General features: G+C 38.3%; 1 protein-coding gene across 1 annotated transcript in view; it reads left to right on the forward strand.

Annotated features, from left to right (window-relative positions):
- Positions 1 to 25,576, forward strand: part of RGS7 (regulator of G protein signaling 7) — a 453,701-nt gene that overhangs the window by 397,415 nt on the left and 30,710 nt on the right. Inside the window, exons 6-8 of the mRNA XM_052654047.1 lie at positions 4,571 to 4,635; positions 6,001 to 6,077; positions 6,184 to 6,265. Coding sequence (XP_052510007.1) covers positions 4,571 to 4,635; positions 6,001 to 6,077; positions 6,184 to 6,265 — 224 coding nt within the window. The remainder of the gene's footprint in view (positions 1 to 4,570; positions 4,636 to 6,000; positions 6,078 to 6,183; positions 6,266 to 25,576) is intronic.

The following is a 25,576-nucleotide window of genomic DNA, read 5'->3' on the forward strand; positions in this document are numbered from 1 at the left end:
ATTTACATCAAGAATCATCTTGGATTCTTGCAATCAAAGCTGGAGGCCAAGACCCAAGGAAGTTTTTTAGAGAACTGTGGTAAGAAGTAGAGACTATAGTGGTGATAGAAAACTCAAACAGAAGCGAGAGATGGGAAGTTCACTGATACTATAAGCAAACCATGCACATTGAAATTCCTGCAGATGAACACACATCAACCAACATCTTTCATCTGTCTCCTGTTAAGGGTGCAATCTCCAGTGTTCAAACAGAACGTGGACCTCAAGAAATTGCAATTTCCAATAAAGACAGGAGCTGATGCTATACTTTTATGACTCACCTCATTCACTTCACCCAAATCCTGGCCCTGTTGGAGCATGTCCTTATTGAATACTTTTATATTTTGTTCATTGTAGATTTTTTTGCAGTTTTATTTTTGCATATGTTACATTGCTGCTGCTGCTGCTGCTAAATCGCTTTAGTCGTGTCCGACTCTGTGCGACCCCATAGGCGGCAGCCCACCAGGCTCCCCCGTCCCTGGGATTCTCCAGGCAAGAATGCTGGAGTGGGTTGCCATTGCCTTCTATGATATGTTACATTAAAGTATTAGTTATTTTCTTGATTAGTGGGTAATTTGGCAATCTCTTGACTTACCCTGTAGGCAGATGCCTCACTCATCTCATCCTAGGGTCAACTGAGACCAATGCATGCCAACTGCAGAAAGGCAGACATGTTCTCAACATAAGGAACTTTTAACAATTTAACAATGAAAATTGTCCAGAACTTGCCTTATCTTGCAGAATGATGGTTTGTGCCCCAAAATATTCAGCCAATGCTCTATTTCCTCCAGGATGTTTTGAGGACCTCTAGCCTATATGGAAAGGTTCTGGGACTTCCCAGATGGCTCAATGGTAAAGAACCTACCTGCCAATGCAAGGGACATAAGAAAGGCGATTTTGATCCCTGGTGGAGAAGATCCCCTGGTGGAAAAAATGGCAACCCATTCCAGCATCCTTGCCTAGAGAATCCCTCGGCTGGAGGAAACTGGCAGGCTACAGCCCATTGGGTTGTAAAAGGGTTGGACACAGCGTAGCAACTAAACAACAACAATAAAAAGGGCGTTGACAGTGTCAGTGTACAGCCAGACTTCCCATTTTGCTTAGGCTTAATAACTATAGGAAGCTCATTTATTTAATTTAAAGTTTTACTAAAGAAAAATAGTTGTGGTGGCCATGAAAATAAAAGACTGCTTACGATCCTTATATAGACTTTTTGACGATCAAAGAATGAAAGGGAAAATTTAAAAATTAAAAAAAATGATCTCATATAAATGAGATCATTTATAATATTGTTGTTCAGTCGCTAAGTCATGTCCAACTCTTTGCGACCCCCTAGACTGGAGCACACCAGACTTCCCTGTCCTTCACTATCTCCCAGAGTTTGCTCAAACTCATGTCCATTGAGTCAGTGATACCACTCAACCATCGCATCCTCTGTCACCCTCTTCTGCTCTTGCACTCAATCTTTCACAGCATCAGGGTCTTTTACAATTAGTCAGAATATAAGTAAGCACTAATAGGCAAACCTTACCTGCCTCCTTAGAAACCTGTATGCAGGTCAAGAAGCAACAGAACCAGACATGGAAAAGCAAACTGGTTCAAAATTGGGAAAGCAGTACATCAAGGCTGTATATTGTCACCCTGCTTATTTAACTTATATGCAGAGTACATCATGTGAAATGCCAGGCTAGATGAAGGACAAGCTGGAATGAAGATATTTGATTGCTCTATCAACTATTAATAACCTCAGATATGCAGATAACACTACCCTAATAGCGGAAAGTGAAGATGAACTAAAGAGCCTCTTGATGAAGGTGAAGGAGAAGAATGAAAAAGCTGGCTTAAAACTCAACATTCAAAGAAGTAAGATCATGGCATCACTGACTCAATGGACATGAATTTGAGCAAGCTCTGGAAGATGGTGAAGGACAGGGAAGCCTGGCATGCTGCAGTCCATCTACAAATTAGCGATACTATTTCATGAAGACTCAGTTTCCTCAAGTCTAGCAATTAAAGCTGAAAAACATTCTTAGTGAATACACAAATCAACAACAGAGGCATTATTTTTCATTGTTTTAATATAGAGTGGCTGGTAAGGTGCAGACTATTGTTCAGTCAGGTTTTGGTCTTTGAAATTTTCTCGGCCTGGGAAGTTAAGAGACAGAAACTTCATACCCTACGAGGTAAATATTCTATATCCTAAGACTTTCTGGATAGATAATAGACATTTTTTTGTGGTGTAGAGCTGAAATAAGACTACTTCTAAGTCCAAGTGATTTGCCAAAAAAATTTTTTTTCTTTTAATTAAAACCTGCTTAACAAGAAATTTGGGTGTCTGGTTTCACATTTTCCTTAAGCAAGGAGAGGGTGTGGGGATTTTAGTATTTTGTTTCTATATTCTCTTAACAGAAAAGAGATTTTGTTGTTGTTCAGTCACTCAGTCATGTCCGACCCTTTGCTACCCCATGGACTGCAGCACGCCAGGCTTCCCTGTCCTTCACCATCTCCCAGAGCTTGCTCAAACTCATGTCCATTGAGTCAGTGATGCCATCCAACCATCTCGTCCTCTGTCATCCCCTTTGAAGGAGATTTAGATTGTTTTAAATCACACTAGACAAAAGCTCTTGTAGGAACCCTGAAGAAAGTGAAGTCAGAGAGTAAACTTGAACACCTGGCAAGGTTCAAATTTTCTTTCGGCATAGCAATTGCATGCCCTTCAACTCTTCCTTGACTCAGAATGTCCATGTCAGTGTTAAATCATGACTTTATCCAGTAATGAAATTTCAGAGCTGGAGGGTCATCCAATTTGACCATCTCAGCTAAGGATGAGGCAGCTGAGTTCCAGAGAGTGACAGGATTTGTTCAGTCAAGGTCACAAGTTATGGGCCAAGTTTTCAATGCACGAAAAAGTGAGATAAATAGAAGATTGCTGATATGTAACTTAGCAGAGCATTCAGGAAAGACTTTCAGTAATATATTGAATAGTTGCTACTTTTCTCAGCTGTTAAGGACATATACTAAATGTGGGGCTTCCTTTGTAGCTCAGTTGGTAAAGAATCCACCTGCAGTGCAGGAGACCTGGGTTCAATTCCTGGGTCAGGAAGATCCTTGGAGAAGGAAATGGAAGCCCACTCCAGTGTTCTTGCCTGGTGAATCCCATGGACAGAGGAGCCTGGCAGGCTACAGTCCATGGGGTCACAAGAGTCGGACATGATGTAGTGACTAAAATACAACACACACCAATTGTGGGGCTTCTCTGGTGGCTAACTGGTAAAGAATCCACCTGCAATGCAGGAGACATAGGTTTCATCCCTGGGTCAGAAAGATCCCCCAGAGACAGAAATGGCAACACACTCCAGTGTTCTTATCTGGGAAATCCCGCAGACAGAGGAGCCTGACAGCCTCCAGTCTTTGGGACTGCATAGAGCTGGACATGACTTAGCCCTGAGCAACAACAAAATAAAAACAAATGTGCTGTGTCTTTGCATTTCTATCAAATCCTGGCCAGAGAAGTTTTCTGTGACTGACCTGAGCTATGCTTTCATGCTAAGTCTGAGGTGTCAGGTTCTTGTTCAAGAAGTTTCTCTTCAGGCCTAGAAATATTATTCCAAGGCTGCTCAATCTCCTACTGTTGCTCTTTGGACTCTTTGTGAAGCTCTGGGCAGCTGTTATAATAAAAGTAAGGGATACCACACTGTACTCCCAAATCACCATGCTGTTTGTCAAGCTCCAGTACTACTCCTCAGGCTGATTTCCTGGAATGGGAGGCAAAGGGCCGGAATTGCAAAGCTGTCATAAACATTTCTCTTTTAGATATAGTTTACCAGCTGGGGAAGAACAGCATCTCTGCTTAGTTTATAGGAAGGACCTAGAATTCTTCTGCCCAGCTGACTGACTGTTCAGTTCAAACCACCAGATGAAATGCCTTGGAGTTAAAATGTGTCAAGAGGAACTTCATAGAATGGAATCACTGGAACATGACTGAGCAGTTGCTGAGTGCTTTTTGGAGGTTAAATCCTGTCTAGAGGCTAGTACAATACCCTGAGAGAACTTTTAATGATATATGAAATGGTTACCAAGCTTCTAAACATGTCTATTTTCTTATAACACCTTTTAAAATTACCACTGTGTTTGAGTGGCTCAGACAGTAAAGAATCTGCCTGCAATTCAGGAGACCTGGGTTCAATTCCTGGGTTGGGAAGATTCCCCTGGAGAAGGGAATAGCAACCCACTCCAGTATTCTTGTCTGTAGAATCCCATGGACAGAGGAGCCTAGCAGGATACAGTCCTTGGGGTCACAAAGAGTTGGACACCACTGAGCGACTAACACTTTCTCTTCACTTGAATTTCAGTCATGATGTTACAGATTATTTGTTTTGCCCCCCAAAAATGATAAAATCAGAAATTTACAACTTGGGGAAAAATGACAAAGACCAATATGCTTTGGTTTATAATGCTCTATTTTTTATTTTTAGTGCCTCAGTGTAAATAAGCAGGCAAGAAATGATTGTGGTTTTTTTCCCCCTTTCAGCGGTTTACCTCTGCAAAAGAACAATGCAAAACAAAGCAAGGCTGGAGCTGGCCGACTATGAAGCTGTAAGTACCAAGGACTTCCTGGCAAAGAAAGGTATAAGATGAGCAAGAATAAGGCCTATGGTCATTTCTGGGCACTCTGAACTTTCTACATTCATGAATCTTAGAGATCAGATTTCCAGGGAGGGACAGCATAATTACTATATCCCTTACTTGCTTACTTCCTCTCATCATTCACAGTGATGATGAAATTCTAAATACACAAATTCAGGGAAGAAGTAGGAAGTATATATTATGTGCTAAAATTGACTTTAATGTAAAAGTTTTATGTATGTTGTCATTTGTTTTTAGTCACTAAGTCATGTCTCTTTGTGACTCCATGAATGTAGCCCTCCAGGGTTCTCTGTCCATGGGATTTATGCCAGGCAAGCATACTGGAGTGGGTTGCCATTTCCTTCAGGGGATTTTCCTGACCCAGAGATCGAACCTGTATCTCCTGCATTGGCAGGCAGATTCTTTGCCACTGAGCCACCAGGAAGCCCAAAATCTTTATGTGTATACATACACACATACACACACACACACACACACACACACACACACACACACACACACACACATATATATATGCTATGTATAATGAAGATATCCAAACTTAGAGAATTAAAGAGTGTTTACACTGGGAAAATGGTTTTTGCAAAATCTTTAGGTTGGTCACCATCAGCAGATTAAATTGACCTCATGTAATCTGTTCAGATGATTGCTATCTTCTGATTTACTAAACTTAAAGCACTATCTGTAAATGGGTAGTAGGGGGCCAAAGGTTTACATTTTTCTCAAAAACCAGATAAACTTATTGAATCAATAGTAGAAATGTACTGATTTCTTATTCAGTAAAATGGGCAGAGAAAAATCCAATGGATTACTCTTCAGCACTTTTTAATGTAAGTTTAGTATTTGGGGGTTTTAGTCATATTCACTAATGTTGATGTTTGTAATAGGCTTTCCTATGTCCTCTGTGACTGTTAATTTGAGGATTAGCTGCATTTAGTGAGCATGACTTATCATTCCAAGTACACTTACTCCAAGGAATTTTTATTTGTTTTCTTGGTAAGTACATACGGTATACAACTGGGCAGAAACAGATAGCTTTTGGGCTTCCCTGTGGCTCTGCTGGTAAAGAATCCGCCTGCAATGTGGGAGACCTGGGTTTGATCCTTGGATTGAGAAGAGTCCCTGGAGAAGTGACAGGCTGCCCACACCAATATTCTGGTCTGGAGAATTCCTTGGACTATATAGTCCATGGGGTCGCAGAGTTGGGCACGACTGAGTGATTTCCACTTTCACTTTTCACATATGGTAGATAAACTAGAAGGGGGCATAGTAAGACTGAGCTCCAGAATGTCTTCTCCATGGTATATTTTACAGGAGAGCTTGGCCAGGCTACAGAGAGCTTTTGCCCGGAAGTGGGAGTTCATTTTTATGCAAGCAGAAGCACAAGCAAAGTGAGTCCTTGTGAGTCTTTTGGAAGATTTGTTCAAGTTGTGGCCTTTTATCCACAGAGGCACTATGATTAACACTGCTTACTCTTCATTGTTGTGATGTTAACAGAGTGGACAAGAAGAGAGACAAGATTGAGAGGAAGATCCTTGATAGTCAAGAGAGAGCGTTCTGGGATGTACACAGACCTGTGGTGAGCAAGCACATGCACCAACATTGTCTGAATTCATAACTTCAGCCTTTGGAAAGTAAAGGAAGAATGTAGTAATTTCATTTCCTGCGCCCCCGCCCCCGCCCCCGAAGTCATGGTGAATTTAGGAGAAGAGTGCCACTTTTATATAAAGTGACTGGAGTATTCAACAGTATAATATTTAATTTACAAGACTGCATTTTTCTAACATGACATTACTTGCATACTCACTTTTGGCTTCTGAGGTGCTTGATACTTTCATACACTTGAAGGAAAAAAGTCTGCAACAACGTAGTTTTGCATGGCTTCCAATCTACATTTTTTTTCTGAATTTATAGGAAAAGTATGAGTTAAAATGTTATTCCTCCACTAAGTTTTCTTTTTTAAGACCTACTAATAGCCTGCCTTGAATGTCAGCTTTAATGGAAACATTTTAGGTGGCTCTACTTCAGCTTAGCTCATTCTTCTAATGATGTAACTGGTCATTGACTCTATATACAATAACTTAGCTGGTTTTCTTATATAGTAATGTTATAGTAATAGTAATGTTAAACCATATGAGCCAGAGTAACAAATAACAAACAACCTTGATTAATACCAGAAAACTTTGTGTAAGGAGTTAAACAATGGTTATGAGCTTATATCTTTAAACACAGACCTAGAGAATGATATTTATATAGTATTATTAAATAACAGGATCACAGCAAGAAATGAATCGAGATTCTTTGAGACTATCTTAAAATTTTCCTCTCAACTACCTGTGGGAACGGGCCGAAACAGGTCTGTTTTCCAAAGGTTTGTATACATGTCTATATATATATGATTAAAATTAAAATTTTATATATATTTAAATTCTATATATTAATTCAGCTGTCAGATTTCATATGGAATTTTTTTGAATTCACAAAAAATTAGAATTGAGACTTAACTGTCTTTCCTACTCAAAATTCAGCTGGAGTTTTATTTCTCATGGTGTGAAAAAGATTGTTGAGGTCACATGCATAAGTATTACAAGGATATGAAGTAGGATTTTTGCTTGTTTTAAGCCATCTCTAGAAACTGATTAATAAGTTATGTCCTCATGTTCATCCACTTTATGCTCCTGAACATCTGATGGCCCATCTCTAGCCTAGTTTAAATCTGATGACTCTTGGCAACTCAAGAGGGCTTGCTCCATGTCAGATCCCCTTCTCTCCCCACATCTATTCCACAGCAAAAACTCATGTTCTCAGATCATGTAAACTGATCCCACCTCAACACACTTGCCTGTTCAGTCTCCCAGGAATTACTCAGCCAGTCCTGTGCCTTCTATGTGCCCTGTAACCATTGTGAGTAGGCTCCAGTCCTGTTTCTCCACAGAGCAAGGCACGTATGAATGTTCTCCAGGGGGCCCTGCTATACCCCTCACTAGATGTTCAGTTAGAAAGTCCTCCCAAAGGGCGCCTGGAGGCAGAAACCACCCTGAAGCTGTTAGTTCCATTTCCCTTATTCAATTTGCGGATGCCTCTGTGGGGCTTTATATCTCTTAAAATGAACATGTTATACAATTCTTGGTTACTGTTTATTTTCCAGAGGGGGGAAAAAAAATAGAGCTTTGGGTTATCTGCACGTTTCTGAGAATGTAATGCACCTAATCCAACCCTACCTTCAGTTAGTTATTTTTTATATTACAACTTAGTATCCCGTTAGAAGAAATGTTTTCGAAGTGGTCCCAGGTGCACGTGAAGTGATGACACTTGTCTGGAGGCCGTATCAGTCACACAGGTCCTGCCTTGTGTCTGGATTTTAGAACTCTGAGTGCTTACTGAGGATTAATTGACAGAGATGATGCTGGCAGGATTGTTAAGCAAGACATTCCTAAAAGAGCTTTTAATGGCTATTTCCCCAGCAAAATACACAAGCTATAGTTCTATTCATTGGCTGTAGTGTTAAATAAACAATAATAAGAACTTTCTAAGATAACTATACCTCCAAAAATGTCCTTATTTTTATTTTGGTTTTGAAAAAGTCTTATTACAAAATTGTGAATACACTACTGCATGTTTTTAAAGTATAGAAAGTAATATTCTCATTGGAATAAAAGACTCTCTATTCAAATTTCACAGATGTATAACACAATTTAATTAAAACACTTTTAAGCTATATAATTGTATTTTTCCTGTATCGCTTTAGATTTATGAATATATTAATATCTTTGTTTTCAAAGACAAAAATGGAGTTATCCTAGCAGTACTATTTGTTGATTTGTTTCATTTTATTTCCTCTTGCATAATCCTACTCTTAAACCTTCAGTTCAGTTCAGTTCAGTTGCTCAGTCGTGTCCGACTCTTTGCGACCCCATGAATGGCAGCACGCCAGGCCTCCCTGTCCATCAGCATCTCCCAGAGTTCACTCAGACTCACGTCCATCGAGTCCGTGATGCCATCCAGCCATCTCATCCTCTGTTGTCCCCTTCTCCTCCTGCCCCCAATCCCTCCCAGCATCAGAGTCTTTTCCAATGAGTCATCTCTTCGCATGAGGTGGCCAAAGTACTGGAGTTTCAGCTTTAGCATCATTCTTTCCAGAGAAATCCCAGGGCTGATCTCCTTCAGAATGGACTGGTTGGATCTCCTTGCAGTCCAAGGGACTCTCAAGAGTCTTCTCCAACACCACAGTTCAAAAGCATCAATTCTTCAGCGCTCAGCCTTCTTCACAGTCCAACTCTCACATCCATACATGACCACAGGAAAAACCATTAGCTGAGAACAATTAATCCTGATAAAACTTTTACTAGTTTAAGTCAAGGTGATATACTATATTGCATTTTGTTTGGTTTGCTCTGATTTGATCTGGTTTGATGCTGTCATTTATTTAGTTAAAATAGGTTGGAAACAATTAGCCAGAATTATAGTCAGGAAGGGGAAATCTCAAAAAGAAGCTCAGAATCTTTAAAGTATACTTAAATTTAATGTAGAATATTATAAAATATTATGAGTTTATACTTAGAGATGTAGAAAATATATGTATTGTGATTTTTTTAGTGAAATCACTTAACACAGTATACCCGTTTATTGCATTTAATACCTTTTTGAAATAAATTTAGTTTCCCTAAGTACATCCATGTTTACTGCCGAAAAAAAAAAAAAAATAATAAAGTCATAACACTGAGAAGGACTCTTCAGTTATTAAGGACTCCAGACAGAATTGTCAAACACTAACTACAGTATGTCCCTACATCTGAACCTTCAAGGTGCAAACTTGAGAATGTGCGCCCTCATGTCTGAACACATAAGTTGGTTCACTTGTCTGGCGTACATTGTCACGTGCATACATCCTCTACAAGTGGTTGTGTTTTTGCGTGCTTTACTGTACAGTAATGCATAGAATTCAGTAGTACAGTGTATTTATTGCAAGCTATTAGTCAATCTACAAGAGGAGAACTTCACTGAACTCCTTGCTGTGCAGCACAGGGAGCTTACTAATGAAAACCTGATGGAATCGGAGCCCAGAGAAGGACAAAGAGGGACAAGAGAAAGAAGAAGTAACTAATGAACAGGAGATTTACAGCACAGGAAATGGCAAAGGGATTTTCTTTATTTGAGAAGGCACTTTATTTGAGAAGGCACGGTTAGCTTTTGAGGCACAGGCCCCAAACGCAGAATGGTATATGGAGGTTGTAGCAGCCGTTCAGAATGAAATCCAGTGCTACTATGTCATCTATGATGAGAAAGAAAGGGCTACTACTCAGACATCCCTGGATCATTTTCTCAAGAAGATAGAATTGAATCCAACAAGGAACCAGAATGTTTGCCATCAAATTTAGGCATGAATGAAATTTCAGCTTGCCCTCCATCTCTTATTGCTGACAGTCCTTCAGCTCACCATCTCCCACTTCCTCTCTTGCCTCCAGTCAGTAACTCTTCTTACCTGTTCACTTGATGCCAGCCCCTATATGCCAGTTGTACTGTACTACTGTATCTTTCAAGATACTGTATTATAAGATTAAAAATGTTTTCTTTATTTTTTATTTGTTTTTATGTATTATTTGTGTGAAAAGTATTGTAAACCTGTTACAGCACAGTACTAGATAGCCAGTGGTGTTAGTTGGGTACACAGGCTAACAATGTTAGACTTAACGAAAAAAATTAAACTTCCCAAGGTGTTCTTGGAATGGAACTCATTTATATGTAGGGGACTTACTGCATTCAAGATAATGGTAGGGGAAATAGACCAAATTGTAACAAATGTCAGAGATAATTTGGGATATGGGTTGACTTGTGTATTTAGTGTTTTGATACTATTATAAAGCCTCTTCAAGGGCTAACGGAGTCTAATTGTTGTTGTTCAGTTGCTAAGTCAGTTGCGACCCCATGGACTACAGCACAGAAGGCTCCTCTGTCCTCCACTGTCTCCCAGGGTTTATTCAAATTCATGTCCATTGAGTCGGCAATGATCTAACCATCTTAGTCTATATTAACTAAGATTGAGCAACTAGTTGGGTGCCAAGTCACTCATTCATGTCCAACTCTTTGGGACCCCCCTGGACTGTAGCCCACCAGGCTCCTCCATCCATGAGATTCTCCAGACAAGAATACTGGAGTGGGTTGTCATTTCCTTCTCCACTGAGCAACTAGTTAAATTGCAGTAAAAATTCTGTTTGTCACAGTGCTAAAGAGTTTCATTAACAACTAATTTCCTAGTACTTGTTTTAATATCTTCAGATTATAATTTCTTGAAGATCAGAGAGTTTGTCTGAAATTTTCTGTACATTTCCTATAAATCTTTTTTTTTTCTTTGAATAAATTAGTGTGGAGAGTCTAGTGAAGCATGTATGTGTATGCACAAAGCCCATTAAAATTTGGGGTTTAAAAGTGTCTGAAGAAGAGGTTATAAATTTGCGTAAGAAGTTTGAGAAGTTCAAGTGATTCTAAGGAAATACAACCATCATGGAGGGGAAAAAGTAGTCTAGTGAACTGGCCTTTCAAAGTAGAATGGTCCTGATATCTGGAACCAAACTTGTTCCTCATGGCCCCATTGTGGTGCCCCTTATACCCTTAGCACTGACTTTGGTTTTTTGTTTGTTAGTTACATTTTTTTTCAGCCTCATGGAGGTGTACTTGACAAACTGAATTGTAAGATACTTTAAGTGTACAATATGATGATTTTATATATGTGTTCTTTGTGAAAGGACTTCTGCCATCGAGTTAGTTAACCCTGACTTTGAAAGTTGATCTAAAGAGATGGAGTGTAGGGAACCTGGGCACATTCATATGTGCAAGGTAGAGTCAGCCGTATAGAGTGAATCACCTCTCCTCTCACCTTGCAAATCCATAGTGAACCGTGGGAGCTGTAGGGTTATACTTTAAGACAGTACTGTGGGTGAACATTATTTATACCACAAACTATAAAGCACAAGATTCCAATTATAAATATTCTTGCAGATACACTATGACGGGCATCACCTTGGCACATTTTTGTTTAGGAGGGTAGGGGGAACCTGATATTAGGTGAAGATACAGATATTTTTTTTAAAAATTTATTGAAGTATACCATACATAGAAATGCATACCAAATCCGTAATGAAATAGCACCTCACACCACTTAGAATGGCAGTTCTAAAAAGATAAGAGATAATAAGTGTTGGTGAGGATATGAAGCAAAATTCTGTGCATTGTCTTGGTGGGAATGTAAATTGGTGCAACCACTATGGAAACAGTAAGGAGGTTTCTCAAAACATTAAAAATAAAACTGTAGTATGATCCAGCAGTTCCACTTTGGGGTATTTATCCAAAGTAAATGAAAACATGAACTTAAAAAAGCACCCTCATGTTCAATGCAACATTATTTACAGCAGATGCAACCTAAGTGTTCACTGATGGGTGAGTGAATAAAGAAAATGTGGACCCAGGCATACCTCAGGGATAGTGTAGGTTTAGTTCTAGAGCGCCACGATAAACAAGCCATACAGAATGTTTGCTTCACCAGTGTATATAAAAGTCATGTTTACATGATATGGTGAGCTATTAAGTGTGCAATAGCATTATGTCTAAAAACTAACATCCATGCCTTCATTTAAAAATAACTTTCTTGCTCAAAAATGCTAACCATCATCTGAACCTTCAGCAAGTCATAGTTGTAATGTCAAAGATCACAGATCACTATAACAAATATAATAATAATGAAAAAGTTTGAAACATTGTGAGAATTACCAAACTGTGACTCAGGGACACAGAATGCACAAGTACTGCGGGAATAATGATGCTGATAGATTTGCCTGACGCAAGGCTGTCACAAACCCCTTCAGTTTGTACAATGATGCAGTATCTGTAGCTCCCCAGCTGGCACAGTGGTAAAGAATCTGCCTGCCAATGCAGGAGATGCAAGAGAAGTATGTGGGTTCAATCCCTGGGTCAGGAAGATCCCTTGGAGGAGGAAATGGCAACCCACTCCAGTATTCTATTCTTGCCTGGAAAATCCCATGGACAGAGGAGCCTGGGGGGCTATGGTCCATGGGGTTGCATAAAGAGTGGGACATGACTGAGCACTGATATGCATGTGACATCTGTTAAGAACAATAAAAAGTGTGATAAAATGAGGTGTCCCTTATGTATGTACATGTGTGTTTGTGTACACATATGTACATACACAAACACATTTATAATTCAGTCATAAAAAGAATAAAATCTTGCCATTTGTGACAGCATGGGCATGTGAAATAAGTTAGAGAATGACCAATACAATATCATTTCACTTATGGGTAGAATCCAAAAAATATACTCTTAGATACAGATTGGTGGCTGCTAGAGGTTGGGGGTTGGGATGCTGGGAGAAATGGTGTGAAGGGGGTAAACAGGTACAGACTTCCAGTTTTAAAAGAAGTAAATCCTGGAGATATGATATACAGCACCTTGACTTTAGTCACTAATACCAAAGTGTATATTGAAAAGTTGCTGAGACAGTAGATTTTAAAAATACTCATCATGAGGAAAGAAGTTTAAACTGTGTGGTGATGAATGTTAAGCTGACTTATTATCTAGTTTTGCAATATATACATATATTGCAATATTATTTTGTAATATACACATATATTAAATCATTATATTGTATACCTGAAGTGAACATAATGTTATATGTCAATTATATCTCAATAATAATTTTCTAAAGGATCTCTACATACAGAAAATTGCACAAGCTTAAGTGCACAATGAAATTTTCATGAATTGAACAGAACCAGTTCACCAGCCTTGACTGGCAAAGCAACGACAAACCTAGACAGCATATTAAAAAGCAGAAATATTATTTTGCCTACAAAAGTCCATTTAGTCAAAATTATGGTTTTTCTAGTAGTCATATACAAATGTGAAAGCTGGACAATAAAAAAGGCCTAGTGCCAAAGAACTGATGCCTTCAAACTCTGGTGCTGGAGAAGACTATTGAGAGTCTCTTGGACTGCAAGGAGATCACACCAGTCAATCCTAAAGGAAATCAACCCTGAATATTCATTGGAAGGACTGATGCTGAAGCTGAAGCTCCAATATGTTGGCCACCTGATGAGAAGAGCTGACTCACTGAAAAAGACCCTGATGCTGGAAACTATTAAAAGCAGGAGAAGGGGACAACAGAGGATGAAGTGGTTGGACGGCATCACCGACTCAGTGGACATGAGTTTGAACAGCTCCGAGGGATGGTGAAGGACAGGGAAGCCTGGCATGCTGCAGTCCATGGGGTCACAAAGAGTCAGACACAACTGAGTGACCAAACAACAACAAAAGCACCAGGATCCCAGAGCCCTGCCAGGGACCATTCCAGTCACTGCTGCCTAGGTCAGGGGTAACTTCTCATACCATAGATAAGTTTGCTTATTTTGTCTTTATATAAATGGAATTATTAACATCACTCTTTTCATATTCAACATCTTCTTTTGAGAGTCTTTCATATTATTGCATATAGTTATAATTTGTTTATCCCCATTAGTGTATTAGTATTTTGCTATATGACAGTAGAGGGTTTCCTTGTATATTGACACTAAATTAACTTCCATAGTGTTAACACTCCATTATGTTATCCATAATTTTGATTTTCAATTTATTATTTTCACTAACTTGTTACATTTATGATTCAACTTAAGTTACTCCAGACTTTTGTTTATCACACAAAACCATCATCTCAGTCTCTCTAATTTAGGTTCAAAAGCAATGCAGACCTCAAAATAAAATAGAAAAATAAGGTGAATGATATTATATTATATGTTATCACATATAATAAAGGAGTAATTTTATTTATATATAGAACTCATAAATCAGTGAGAAAATATCAAAGAAGTAAAAAATGTAATGGGAAACATTTATATTTTTACCTATTAAATTTTCAAACAATTTTTAAGAGGTAATATGACCATATATTTGCATACAATCTTATACTCTTAGGTCCAAAGGTCCATTTTAATTCTTTGGTTGTTGCAAGAGGCATAAGTAAATAGATAGGCAGGTGGATGATAAGATAGGTATATAGTTAGATAGACAAGACAGAGGGACAGGCAGATATGTAGAGAGAAGACTGAAAAGATATATACATGAATATCAACGATAATTATGAATGCGGAAATTCTGTTGATTTTATCTTTTTATGCTAATCTGTTTTAAAATTAAAATTTAATGTGTTTACATATACAGTAAGAAAAATCAATAATAGTTTTAAAAAATAAGTCAAGACTTCCAGTCCAGCATTGAAAGATCTTGAAAATTATCACTCTTAATCTCGCAATAAGTAAAAGAGCTGAATAAACTGAAAATCAACAATTTTTCTTACATCTCAGAATGAAGTCATTAGGCAAAATGCTGTAAGTCCCCAAAACTGGAGAAACAGGTGAATATAGGAAATCACAACTTACCAGAAGCCCAAGAGCACAAACCTCCAAGGAACCAATACTGGGGTAAGAAACTTAACCTGTAATGGACAAATTGCTGGAGGTTCAAAGAAAACTAACTTGAAAGTTAAGACTCCAAGGGAGCCCGGTCTTGAGGCAACACCACACACTTGTGAGTTTTGCCTCCAGGAATTCTGCTAGATTCTCACAGTGAAATCCGAAGAGAAATCCCTTTGTACATCTCTCAGGGGAAGGGAAAAAGGAACTATTTTCAAATGCTCTCAGAACATTCTCATCTTCTTAAGAAGATCTGCCTTTAAGAGAAACTGATCGGAGGTGTACAGGAACCTCACCACCACACAAAAAAGGAAATACCAGACTCTAATCCTGGTCTCACCCAGGTGAAGGGGAAAAAAAAAAAAAAAAATTGGAGAGAAATTTGTAAAGGTTACAGCCCCAGAGCACAGGCTCACGAAAAGACTGGCACCTAATCCTAGAACTATAGAATGCTTCCACTCCCTCTGCACCAGCAACAACATTAAGAGAGTCTAAACAACAACAGGGAACTGCAAAGGAAAAACTGCACATCTCAAGCCTTATTTAGGAACCCTTAAGGACAGACTCTATTTTGGGGGGCTCTAAAATCACTGCAGATGGTGACTGCAGCCATGAAATTAAAAGACACTTACTCCTTGGAAGGAAAGTTATGACCAACTTGGACAGCATATTAAAAAGCAGAGACATCACTTTGCTAACAAAGGTCCATCTAGTCAAGGCTATGGTTTTTCCAGTGGTCATGTATGGATGTAAGAGTTGGACTGTGAAGAAAGCTGAGCACCGAAGAATTGATGCTTTTGAACTGTGGTGTTGGAGAAGACTCTTGAGAGTCCCTTGGACTGCAGGGAGATCCAACCAGTCCATCCTAAAGGAGATCAGTCCTGGGTTTTCATTGGAAGGACTGATGATGAAGCTGAAACTCCAGTATTTTGGCCACCTGATGCAAAGAGTTGACTCATTGAAAAAGACCCTGATGCTGGGAGGGATTGGGGGCAGGAGGAGAAGGGGACGACCGAGGATGAGATGGTTGGATGGCATCACCGACTCAATGGACATGAGTTTGGGTAAACTCTGGGAGTTGGTGATGGACACGGAGGCCTGGCATGCTGTCCATGGGGTCGCAAAGAGTTGGACACAACTGAGCGACTGAACTGAACTGAGAGAGAGGTTTCCCTGGTGGTTTAGTGGATAAGAATCCATCTGCCAGTGCAGGAGACATGTGTTTGATCCCTGATCAGGAAGATCCCACATGCCGATCCCATGTGCCGCAGCTATTAAGCTTGTACACTAGAGCCCAGGAACTGCAACTACTGAAGCTCAGGAGCCCTAGAGAAGCCACTGCAATGAGAGGCCTGTGTACCTCAACAAAGAGTAGCCCCCCCCATGCCCCTCTCCGCTTGCCAGGTTAGAGAAAGCCCTTGCAGTAATCAAGACCCAGCAAAACCAAAAATAAATAAATAAATAAATGATGTTTGTGTTTTGAAAAGCCTTAGGAAAGCCTGAAAACAACTGGGGAGACAAAAACAAGGAAAGCAGAGGAAAGTTTATCTCTGATATAACAAAAGAAAGCAGTAAATACAGCTTAACCTCTAGCTAGATATGCATAAAGCCACACAATAAACACCGGTTTACCTCAGGGCCTTTACCCAATACATGGTATCTGACTTTCAACAAAAAATTCACATAGAGTAAAAGGAAACAAAAAAAAAAAGCATTTCAAACAGACACATTAAGCATCAGAATCAGACTCAAATATGGCAGAGATGTTGAAATTATCAAACTAAGGATTTGAAACAAGTATGAAAAATGTGCTAAGTTTTCTCATGGAGGAAATGAACAACATAAAGGAATAAAGAATAGAGGTATAAACATAAATATAGAAACTCTAAGAAAGAATCAGAAGAAAATGTTAGAATAAAAAATGCCTTAACATTAAATGAAGAATGCACTTGATATGCTAGTAAATAGACTGGACATGGCCAAGCAAATAATCAGTGAGCTTGAAAAAATGTCAGTAGAAATTTTCAAAGCCCAAATGCAAAGAGAAAAAGGATGAAAAAGACAAGAGCTGTGAAATAATCATTAAAGGTGTTACATACATATGATAGGAATACCAGAAAGACAAACAAGAGAGCAAGAAGAGAAGAAATATTTGAAGCAGTGATGACCCATCATTTCTGAAAATTAATAGCTAACTGAGAGCCAAGAAGCTTAGAGAACACCAACCAGACTAAATATTAAAATATCCAAACCTAGACATAACACATTTAAATTTCAGAGAGTGGAAACAAAGTGAAAATTTTCAAAGAAGCCAGAGGAAAAAGAAATACTTTACATAGGGAGGAAGAAGATTAACAATTGCATCAGACTTTGAGAAATCATGCAAGCAGGAGAGCAGAGTGAAATATTTTGTGTTGAAAAAAAAAGAAAAAAAACTTTAGAATTCTATCTAGCAAAATTATCCTTTATAAGTACAGGAGAAATGAACATTTTCTCAGATAAACAAAAATTGAGGGACTCTGTCATCAGGAGACTTGCAAGAAATGGGGAAAATCTTCAGAAAGAAGGAAATACCATAGGTCAGAAACTCAGGTCTTTTTTTTTTTTTTAATTATCATTCAAATGATAATAGCAGTGTTAAAGGCTACAGAAAGGAGAAGGCATTGGGAATAACCTATTAAAAGGTAATTAAATGGAGTAGTATAGTGTGATTTGAAAGAGGAATCTGATTAGATGTAAATACATATTGCAAACCAAAAGGCAACCGCTGAGGAAAGTTTAAAATGAAATAGAATTAATATGTTAAGAAAGGCAAACAAAAGAAATAGCAAAAATTCTCAACTGAAAACATAGAAGGTAGAAAAACAGAAAAAATAAAGAAAAGGAAAAGAATCAGAGCAATGGCAATGAATAGAAAACTGTGAAAAAGATATGGCAGATATGAATCCAGCTATATTATCATCTCTTTAAACAGCAGTGGCCTAAATACACCAATTAAAAAGGAGAGACTATCAGAGTGAATGAAAACCTAAAACCTAATTATATATTAAGAAACTCAAGTATAAAGACAGAGGTACAGATTAAAAGTAAAGTAAAGCTATGGAGAAAGTAAAGGGTAAAGAAAGTAAAGTAAAGCTAACACTAGTCAAAAGAGAGGTGGAGTTGTTGTTCAGTTGTTCAGCCATGTCTGACTCTTTGTGACACCATGGGCTGCAGCATGCCAAGTTTCCCTGTCTTTCAGCATCTCCTGTAACTTGCTCAAACTGGTGTCCATTGAGTTGGTGATGTCATCCAACCATCTTGTCCTTTGTAGTTATCCCCTTCTCCTGCCTTCAATCTTTCTCAGCCTCAGGGGGTTTTCCAATGAGTCGGCTCTTTTCATCAGGTGGCCAAAGTATTGGAGCTTCAGCTTCAGCATCAGTCATTCCAATGAATATTCAGGATTGATTTCCTTTAGGATTGACTGGTTTGATTTCCTTACTGTCGAAGGGACTCTCAAGAGTCTTCTCTAAGAGTTCGAAGGCGTTATTTCTTTGGCCAAAGTTCAAAGGCGTCATTTCTTCAGCACTCAGCCTTCTTTATGGTCTAAATCTTACACCCATACATGACTACTTGAAAAAGCATAGTTTTGACTATACAGATTTTTGTAGGCAAAGTGATATCTCTATTTTTTAATACACTGTCTAAGTTTGTCATAGCTTTTCTTCCAAGGAGCAAGTGTCTTTTAATTTCATAGCTGTGGTCCTTGGGTGCAGTGATTTTGAAGCCCAAGACAATAAAGTCTATCACGGTTTCCATTGTTTCCCCATCTATTTTCCATGAAGTGATGAGACCAGATGCCATTACGTTTGTTTTTTGAATGTTGAGTTTTAAGCCAGCTTTTTCACTCTCCTCTTTCACTTTCATCAAGTGGCTCTTTAGTTCCTTTTCACTTTCTGCCATAAGGGTGGTGTCATCTGCATATCTGAGGTTGTGATGTTCCTCCCAGCAATCTTGATTCCAGCTTGTGCTTCATCCAGCCCAGCGTTTCACATGATGTACTCTGCATATAAGTTAAGTAAGCAGGGTGACAATATACAGCCTTGTCGTAATCCTTTCCCAATTTTGATCCAGTCTGTTGTTCCATGTCCGGTTCTAACTGTTACTCCTTAACCTGTGTACAGGCTTCTCAGGAGGCAGGTAAGTAGTCCGGTATTCCCATCTCTTCAAGAATTTTCACAGTTCATTTTGATCCATACAGTCAAAAGCTTTAGCATAGTCAATGAGTAGCTGTATTAATTTCAGATGAAGCCAGCTCCAGATCAAGAAAAATTATCAGAGATTAGGAGCAACATGTAATGATAAAGAGATCAACTATTCATGAAGACACAGCAATCCTTAATGTGTGTACACAGCAGACCATCAAAATATGAGACAGAAACTGATAGAACTGCAAGGAGAAATAGACAAATACACTGTTATAGTTGTAGTCTTCAGCACACCTCTGTCATTGATTGACAGATCTAACAGGCAGAAAATCAATAAGAACATAACTGAAGAGTGCCATTAATCAAGTGTATTTAATTGATATCATAAGCTGCTTCATCCAGTAGCCGCAGAATATACCTTCTCCTCAAATTCCCATGGAACACACTAAGAAAGAACACATTCGGGGCCACAAAACTCACCCTAATTAAGCGTAAAAGAATTTTAATGGAAATTATATGAAGTATTCCCCAGGCCACAATGGGATTAACTAGATACCAGTAATGGAAAGATAGATGGAAAATGACAAAATACTTAGAGTTAAGCAGCACATTTCTAAATAATATATGGGTCAGAAAGAAATTTCAAGAGTAATTGTAAAATATTTCAAGCTAAATGAAAATACATGTTATCAAAATCTGTGGATGCATGGAAAGCTGTTCTTGGCAATTTATAAATATATGCATTGATATATATGTTAGGAAAACATAAAATCAATGATCTAAACTTTAATATTAGAAAACTAGAAAAACCCAGAAGAAAAGAAATAAAAATTAGAGCAGAAATCAATGAAATTGAAAACAGGAAAGTGATAGAGAAATGCAGCAACACTTAGAGGAGGTTCAGTAAGGTTGATGAATTGCTCCTCAGTCCATGGAATTCTGTCCAAGCAAGAATACTGGAGTGGGTAGCCATTCACCTTCTCCAGGAGATCTTCCCCACCCAGGGATCAAACCAGGTCTCCTGCATTGCAAGCAGGTTCTTTACAGGGAACACCAGGGAAGGGCCACCTGGGAAGCCCTTCTAGTTAGAGAGCAGACACAAATTCCTAATAGAAATAAAAGAGGAATGATTACCACTGATCACACAAGTGATATTTTGATAACAAATGAATGTTGTGAACAACTCTGTGCCCACGAATATGAAAACCTACATGAAATGCACAAGTTTTGTGAAAGACAAGTTTACCAAAACTCACCCAAAAAGTAATTAGTATGAATATGCCTACATGTATTAATGAATAGAGTTGTATCTATTATTAAAGATTAAACAATCTATTCAACAAAAGAATTTAAATATATAACAAATAACCTTCCAAAATAGAAAGCAAAATCCCAGATGAATTCACTAAGGAATTCCAGCAAACATTTAAAGGAGAAATTATACCAATTTTTTTTTCTTATACTATTTTTCCTGAAAAGAGCAGAAGGCCTACTTCCTATGAATAACTCAGTCTATGATTCCAGCTTACTTTAATATCCAAACCTGACAAAGTCATTGCAAGAAAGGCAAACAAATGTCTCTCATGACCCACAGCTGCAAAATTTTCAATAAATTATGAATATATGACATCCAATAATTGTATAAGAAGTATACACCACAACCAAGTGGAATTTATTCCATGTACACAATGCTAGTTCAACATTCCATAATCAACAGTTTAACAATAGAAGCAGAAAAATTGTGACAAAATCCAACATTCATTCAAAGATAAAAACTGTCAGCAAACTAGGAATAAAGAGGAACTTCCTCAACTTATTGATAAAGCACATTTTCCAAAAACCTGCAGCTAATATCATACTTAATGGTGAAATACTATTAATAGATGGTTTCTCTCTGACATCAGGAACAAGGCAACATGTTCCTTCTCACCACTCTTATTCAACATCTTACTGAAGGACCTAGCTAATATAATGACAAGAAAAGGAAATTAAACATGCACAAATTGTGCTGTATGTCTCAGGGAACTCAAACAGGGGCTCTGTATCAACCTAGAGGGGTGGGATGGTGAAGCAGATGGGACAGAGGTTCAAGAGGGAGGGGACATATGTGCGCCTATGGCCAATTTATGTGGATGTTTGACAGAAGACAAAATTCTGTAAAGCAGTTATCCTTCAATTTAAAAATAAATAAAGTAAAAAAAAATATGCAAACAGAAGGAAATTGGGAAGGAAGAAATAAAACTGTCTTTGTTCACATATAGCATGGTTTTTTTCTATGTTGAAAATCACAAGGAATCAACAACCACAGCAACAAAGCTCTTAAAATTAATAAACTTCAATAATATAGTTGCAGAATATAAAGTTAATACACAGAAGTCAACTGATTTCTTATATATTAGCAATAAACAATTGGAATTTGAAATTAGAAACACAATACCATTTCATTAGCACTAAAAGTTAAATGCTATTACATATAGATTTTAATTCTAACAAAACACACAAGAATAATATGGGGAAAATACTGAAGCAATTTCAGTATTTGCTGAAAAAAAATAAAGATCATGATAAATGCAGGGAATATTTCATGTATGGAGATAGGAAGACAGTATTGTGAAGATGTTAGTTCTTCAATACTAGCTATCTATAGATTTAACACAGTCCAAATCAAAATCCCAGCAAATTATTTTGTGGATATTGACAAACTAATTCTAAAATTTATGGAAAGGACAAATGACTCAGAATAACTACCACAATACTGAAGAAGAACCACAAAGTCAGAGGACTGTGTTCATGTTCAGTTACTCAGCTGTGTCTAACTCTTTGCACGCCAGGCTTCCCTGCCCTTCACCATCTCCTGGAGTTTCTTCAAACTCGTATCCATTGAGCAGGTCATGCCATCGCATCGTCTCATCCTCTGTTGCCCACTTCTCCTTCTGCCTCAGTGTTTCTCAGCATCAGGGTCTTTTCCAGTGGGTCAGCTCTTGGCATCAGGTGGCCAAAGCTTCAACTTTAGCATCAATCCTTCCAATGAATATTCAGTGTTAATTTCCTTTAGGATTGTCTGGTTTGATCTCCTTGCAGTCCAAAGAACTTTCAAGAGTCTCCTTCAGCACCACAGTTTGAAAGCATCATTGCTTTGGCACTCAGCCTTCTTTATGGTCCAAATCTCACATCCTTATATGACTACTGGAAAAATCATAGCTTTGACTAAATGGACTTCTGTAGACAAAGTGATGTCTCTGCTTTTTAATATGCTATCTAGGTTTGTTATAGCTTTTCTTCCAAGGAGCACGTGTCTTTTAATGTCATGGTTGCAGTCACCATCCACAGTGATTTTGGAACCCAAGAAAACAAAGTCTGTCACTGTTGCCACTTTTCCCCATCTATTTGCTATGGAGTGATGTGATCAGATTCCCTGGTGGCTCAGATGGTAGAGAATATGACTGCAATGTGTGAGACTCAGGTTCAATCCCTGGGTTGGGAAGATCCTCTGGAGAAGGGAATGACAACCCACTTCAATATTCTTGCCTGGAAAATTCCATGGACAGAGGAGCTTAACAGGTTAGAGACCATGGGGTCACAAAGAGTTGGACATGACAAAGCGATTGACACACACACGTGCGCACAGATGGGACTGGATGCCATGATCTTAGGGTTTTGAATGTTGAGTTTTAAGCCAGTTTTTTGCTTTCCTCTTTCACCTTCATTAAGAGGTTCTTTAGTTCCTCTTCACTTTCTGCCATTAGGGTTGTGTCATCTGCATACCTGAGGTCACTGCTGTTTCTCTCAGAAATCTTGATTCCAACTTGAGCTTCATCTAGCCCAGCATTTCGCATGATGTACTCTGCATATAAGCTACTGTAATCAAAACAGTATAATACTGATAAGAAAATACATAAATACATCAGTTGAATAGAGAGCCCAGAATTATATCCACATAAATTTATAGTCAGCTTATATTTGACAAAGGGCGAAACAAGTCAATGGAGAAAGAATAGTCTTCCCCAAGAATGTTGCTGAAAGAACTGAAGTCCTACATTCAAAAAACGGAAGGAAAACATGAATCTAGATATAGACCTTACACCTTTTTAAAAAATTACCTCACAATGGATCATTCACCTAAATGTAAAATGCTAAACTGTAAATTCTTAGAGAATAACATATGAGACAATTTGGATGACCTTTGGTTTGGTGAATATGTTTTTAGATTCAACACTAAAGGCATGAAAGAAAAATTTGATGTCAGTTTATTAAAATTAAATCTTTGGGGTCTGTGAAAAACACTGTTATGAGAATGAGAGGACAAATCACAGACTGGGAGCATAATATCAAAATAAATAAGTAACTGAAAATTGACTAGTATCCAGAATATACAAAGAATTCTTAAAACTCAACAGTGAGAAACAAATCAACCAATTAAGAATGGACAAATGATCTGTATAGATACCTCACCAAAGAAGATACACAGATGGCAAGTAGGTATACGAAAAGGTGTTCAACATCATGTATCATTAGGACATTTTAGCACATTACTGGCCTGTAGAAGGGAGGTACACCTCCCCACTGTGGAACGTATTACTTTGGAGCCTCTTTTATCCTTTGGAATTAAAGGATATTGAGTTCAAGATCACTATTGTAATTCAAGGCACTGTTACATTCAATATATGTAATTCATCATATGTTCCAATATGATTTTTATGAACTTGTCATTTTCTAATTGTCTCATGTTATCTAATAGAATAATTATTATAAGCCTTTTGAACTTACTGAGAGTTATTTATACTAACAGAAATTTTATTGGGTTCTTCCTCACCTTTTACATTACACCATTAAATCACCAGTACTAGCAATAGTAATATTTACAAAGTTAAAAATTGCTGTCACCAATTCGGTCACATTTTCCTGCTTTTTGGGTTCTCAGTTTTTATGCTGTGGGAAATTTTTGTTACCATCAGAGAGCTAGCCTAGGTTTCATTCCTTCATTCTTACATTCAGTAAACAGAGTCAAAGAGTTAAAATCAAAACTTCTAAGTCATTTGATGATATTCAGTCTGAGGATCAGGGATTCCAAGATTGTGTGTTGCTGCTCACCCTTCATGAATGAGATCCCAGAGAGACAGCAACACAGTGTGAACCAAAAGCCATGTCACTGGTGCTTATGGAAGCATCCTAGAAGCCAACCCAGGACTCCTCTGTGTATGGCAAGTTGGAGCTTGTATGCTAAATCCAAGAGGGATCTTTTTAATCTCCCCTTTGAAAAATCTTTGCATGTCCCCAAATTATAACCAGATTTTTGTAGGAAAGAATCATAAAAAGTGCTGGAGATCAGTCACTTGTGTACATGGCAGACCAGGTGCAACAGAACAAAAGGGTCCACGCACATGCGCCTCAGGCTTTGTCTCTTCAAGGAGCTCATATTCAATATTTTACTCAAGGTAAGTACAACAACTAACTCTTGGTGGTTTTTTTTATTTCTGAATAATTCTAGCTGGGAATATTTTCAGTATTTTAAAACTGAACCTGAAACGTGAGCAATGCCATTGATCACAGAGAAGCTCTAGGCAGACTTACTTGTTAGACTCCTCTTGGTAGCTTGTTGAGAACTGTAACAGTCTGTGTCAACACCACAACAGCTAGTATATAAAATGGAAATATCATTGAAGGGTGAACAGACCATTCATGGATGTTACATGGAAGGGTGTTATTTCTACCAGAGCAGATTAGGAGAATGTGAAGAATAGGAAAGTATAGCCAAGACTCTGAACAAGGAGGCTGCTCTACCACCCTGTTGGTAATTGACCATTAGATAATAATCTTGCACATTTCAGTGATGTGCTTAAATCAGCAATGATGATGCAAAAAGGCGAAGACACAAAAGGTAGGGTCAGAGGCAGGTTACTGTACAAACATTTCTGTTGGAGATGATCTGTGCCATTACTCAATGATGTGTGTGTGTTCAGTCATGTCCAACTTTGTGCGACCCCATGGTCTATAGTCAGCCAGACTCCTCTGTCCATGGAATTTTCCAGGCTAGAAAACGAGCAGGTTGCCATTTCCTCTTCCAGGGGATCTTCCCGACCCAGGGATCGAACCCACCCACTTATCCTACGTCTCCTGCACTGGCAGATAGTTTCTTTACCACTGTGTCATCTGCGAAGTCTCGTGACTCTTGAAAATGACTGCATAAGGAGCTGCGTTCCAACTGGAAAATTCAGTAAATATTAA

Source organism: Budorcas taxicolor, chromosome 16, assembly GCF_023091745.1.
Source record: "Budorcas taxicolor isolate Tak-1 chromosome 16, Takin1.1, whole genome shotgun sequence".
Taxonomy (NCBI): Eukaryota; Metazoa; Chordata; class Mammalia; order Artiodactyla; family Bovidae; genus Budorcas; species Budorcas taxicolor.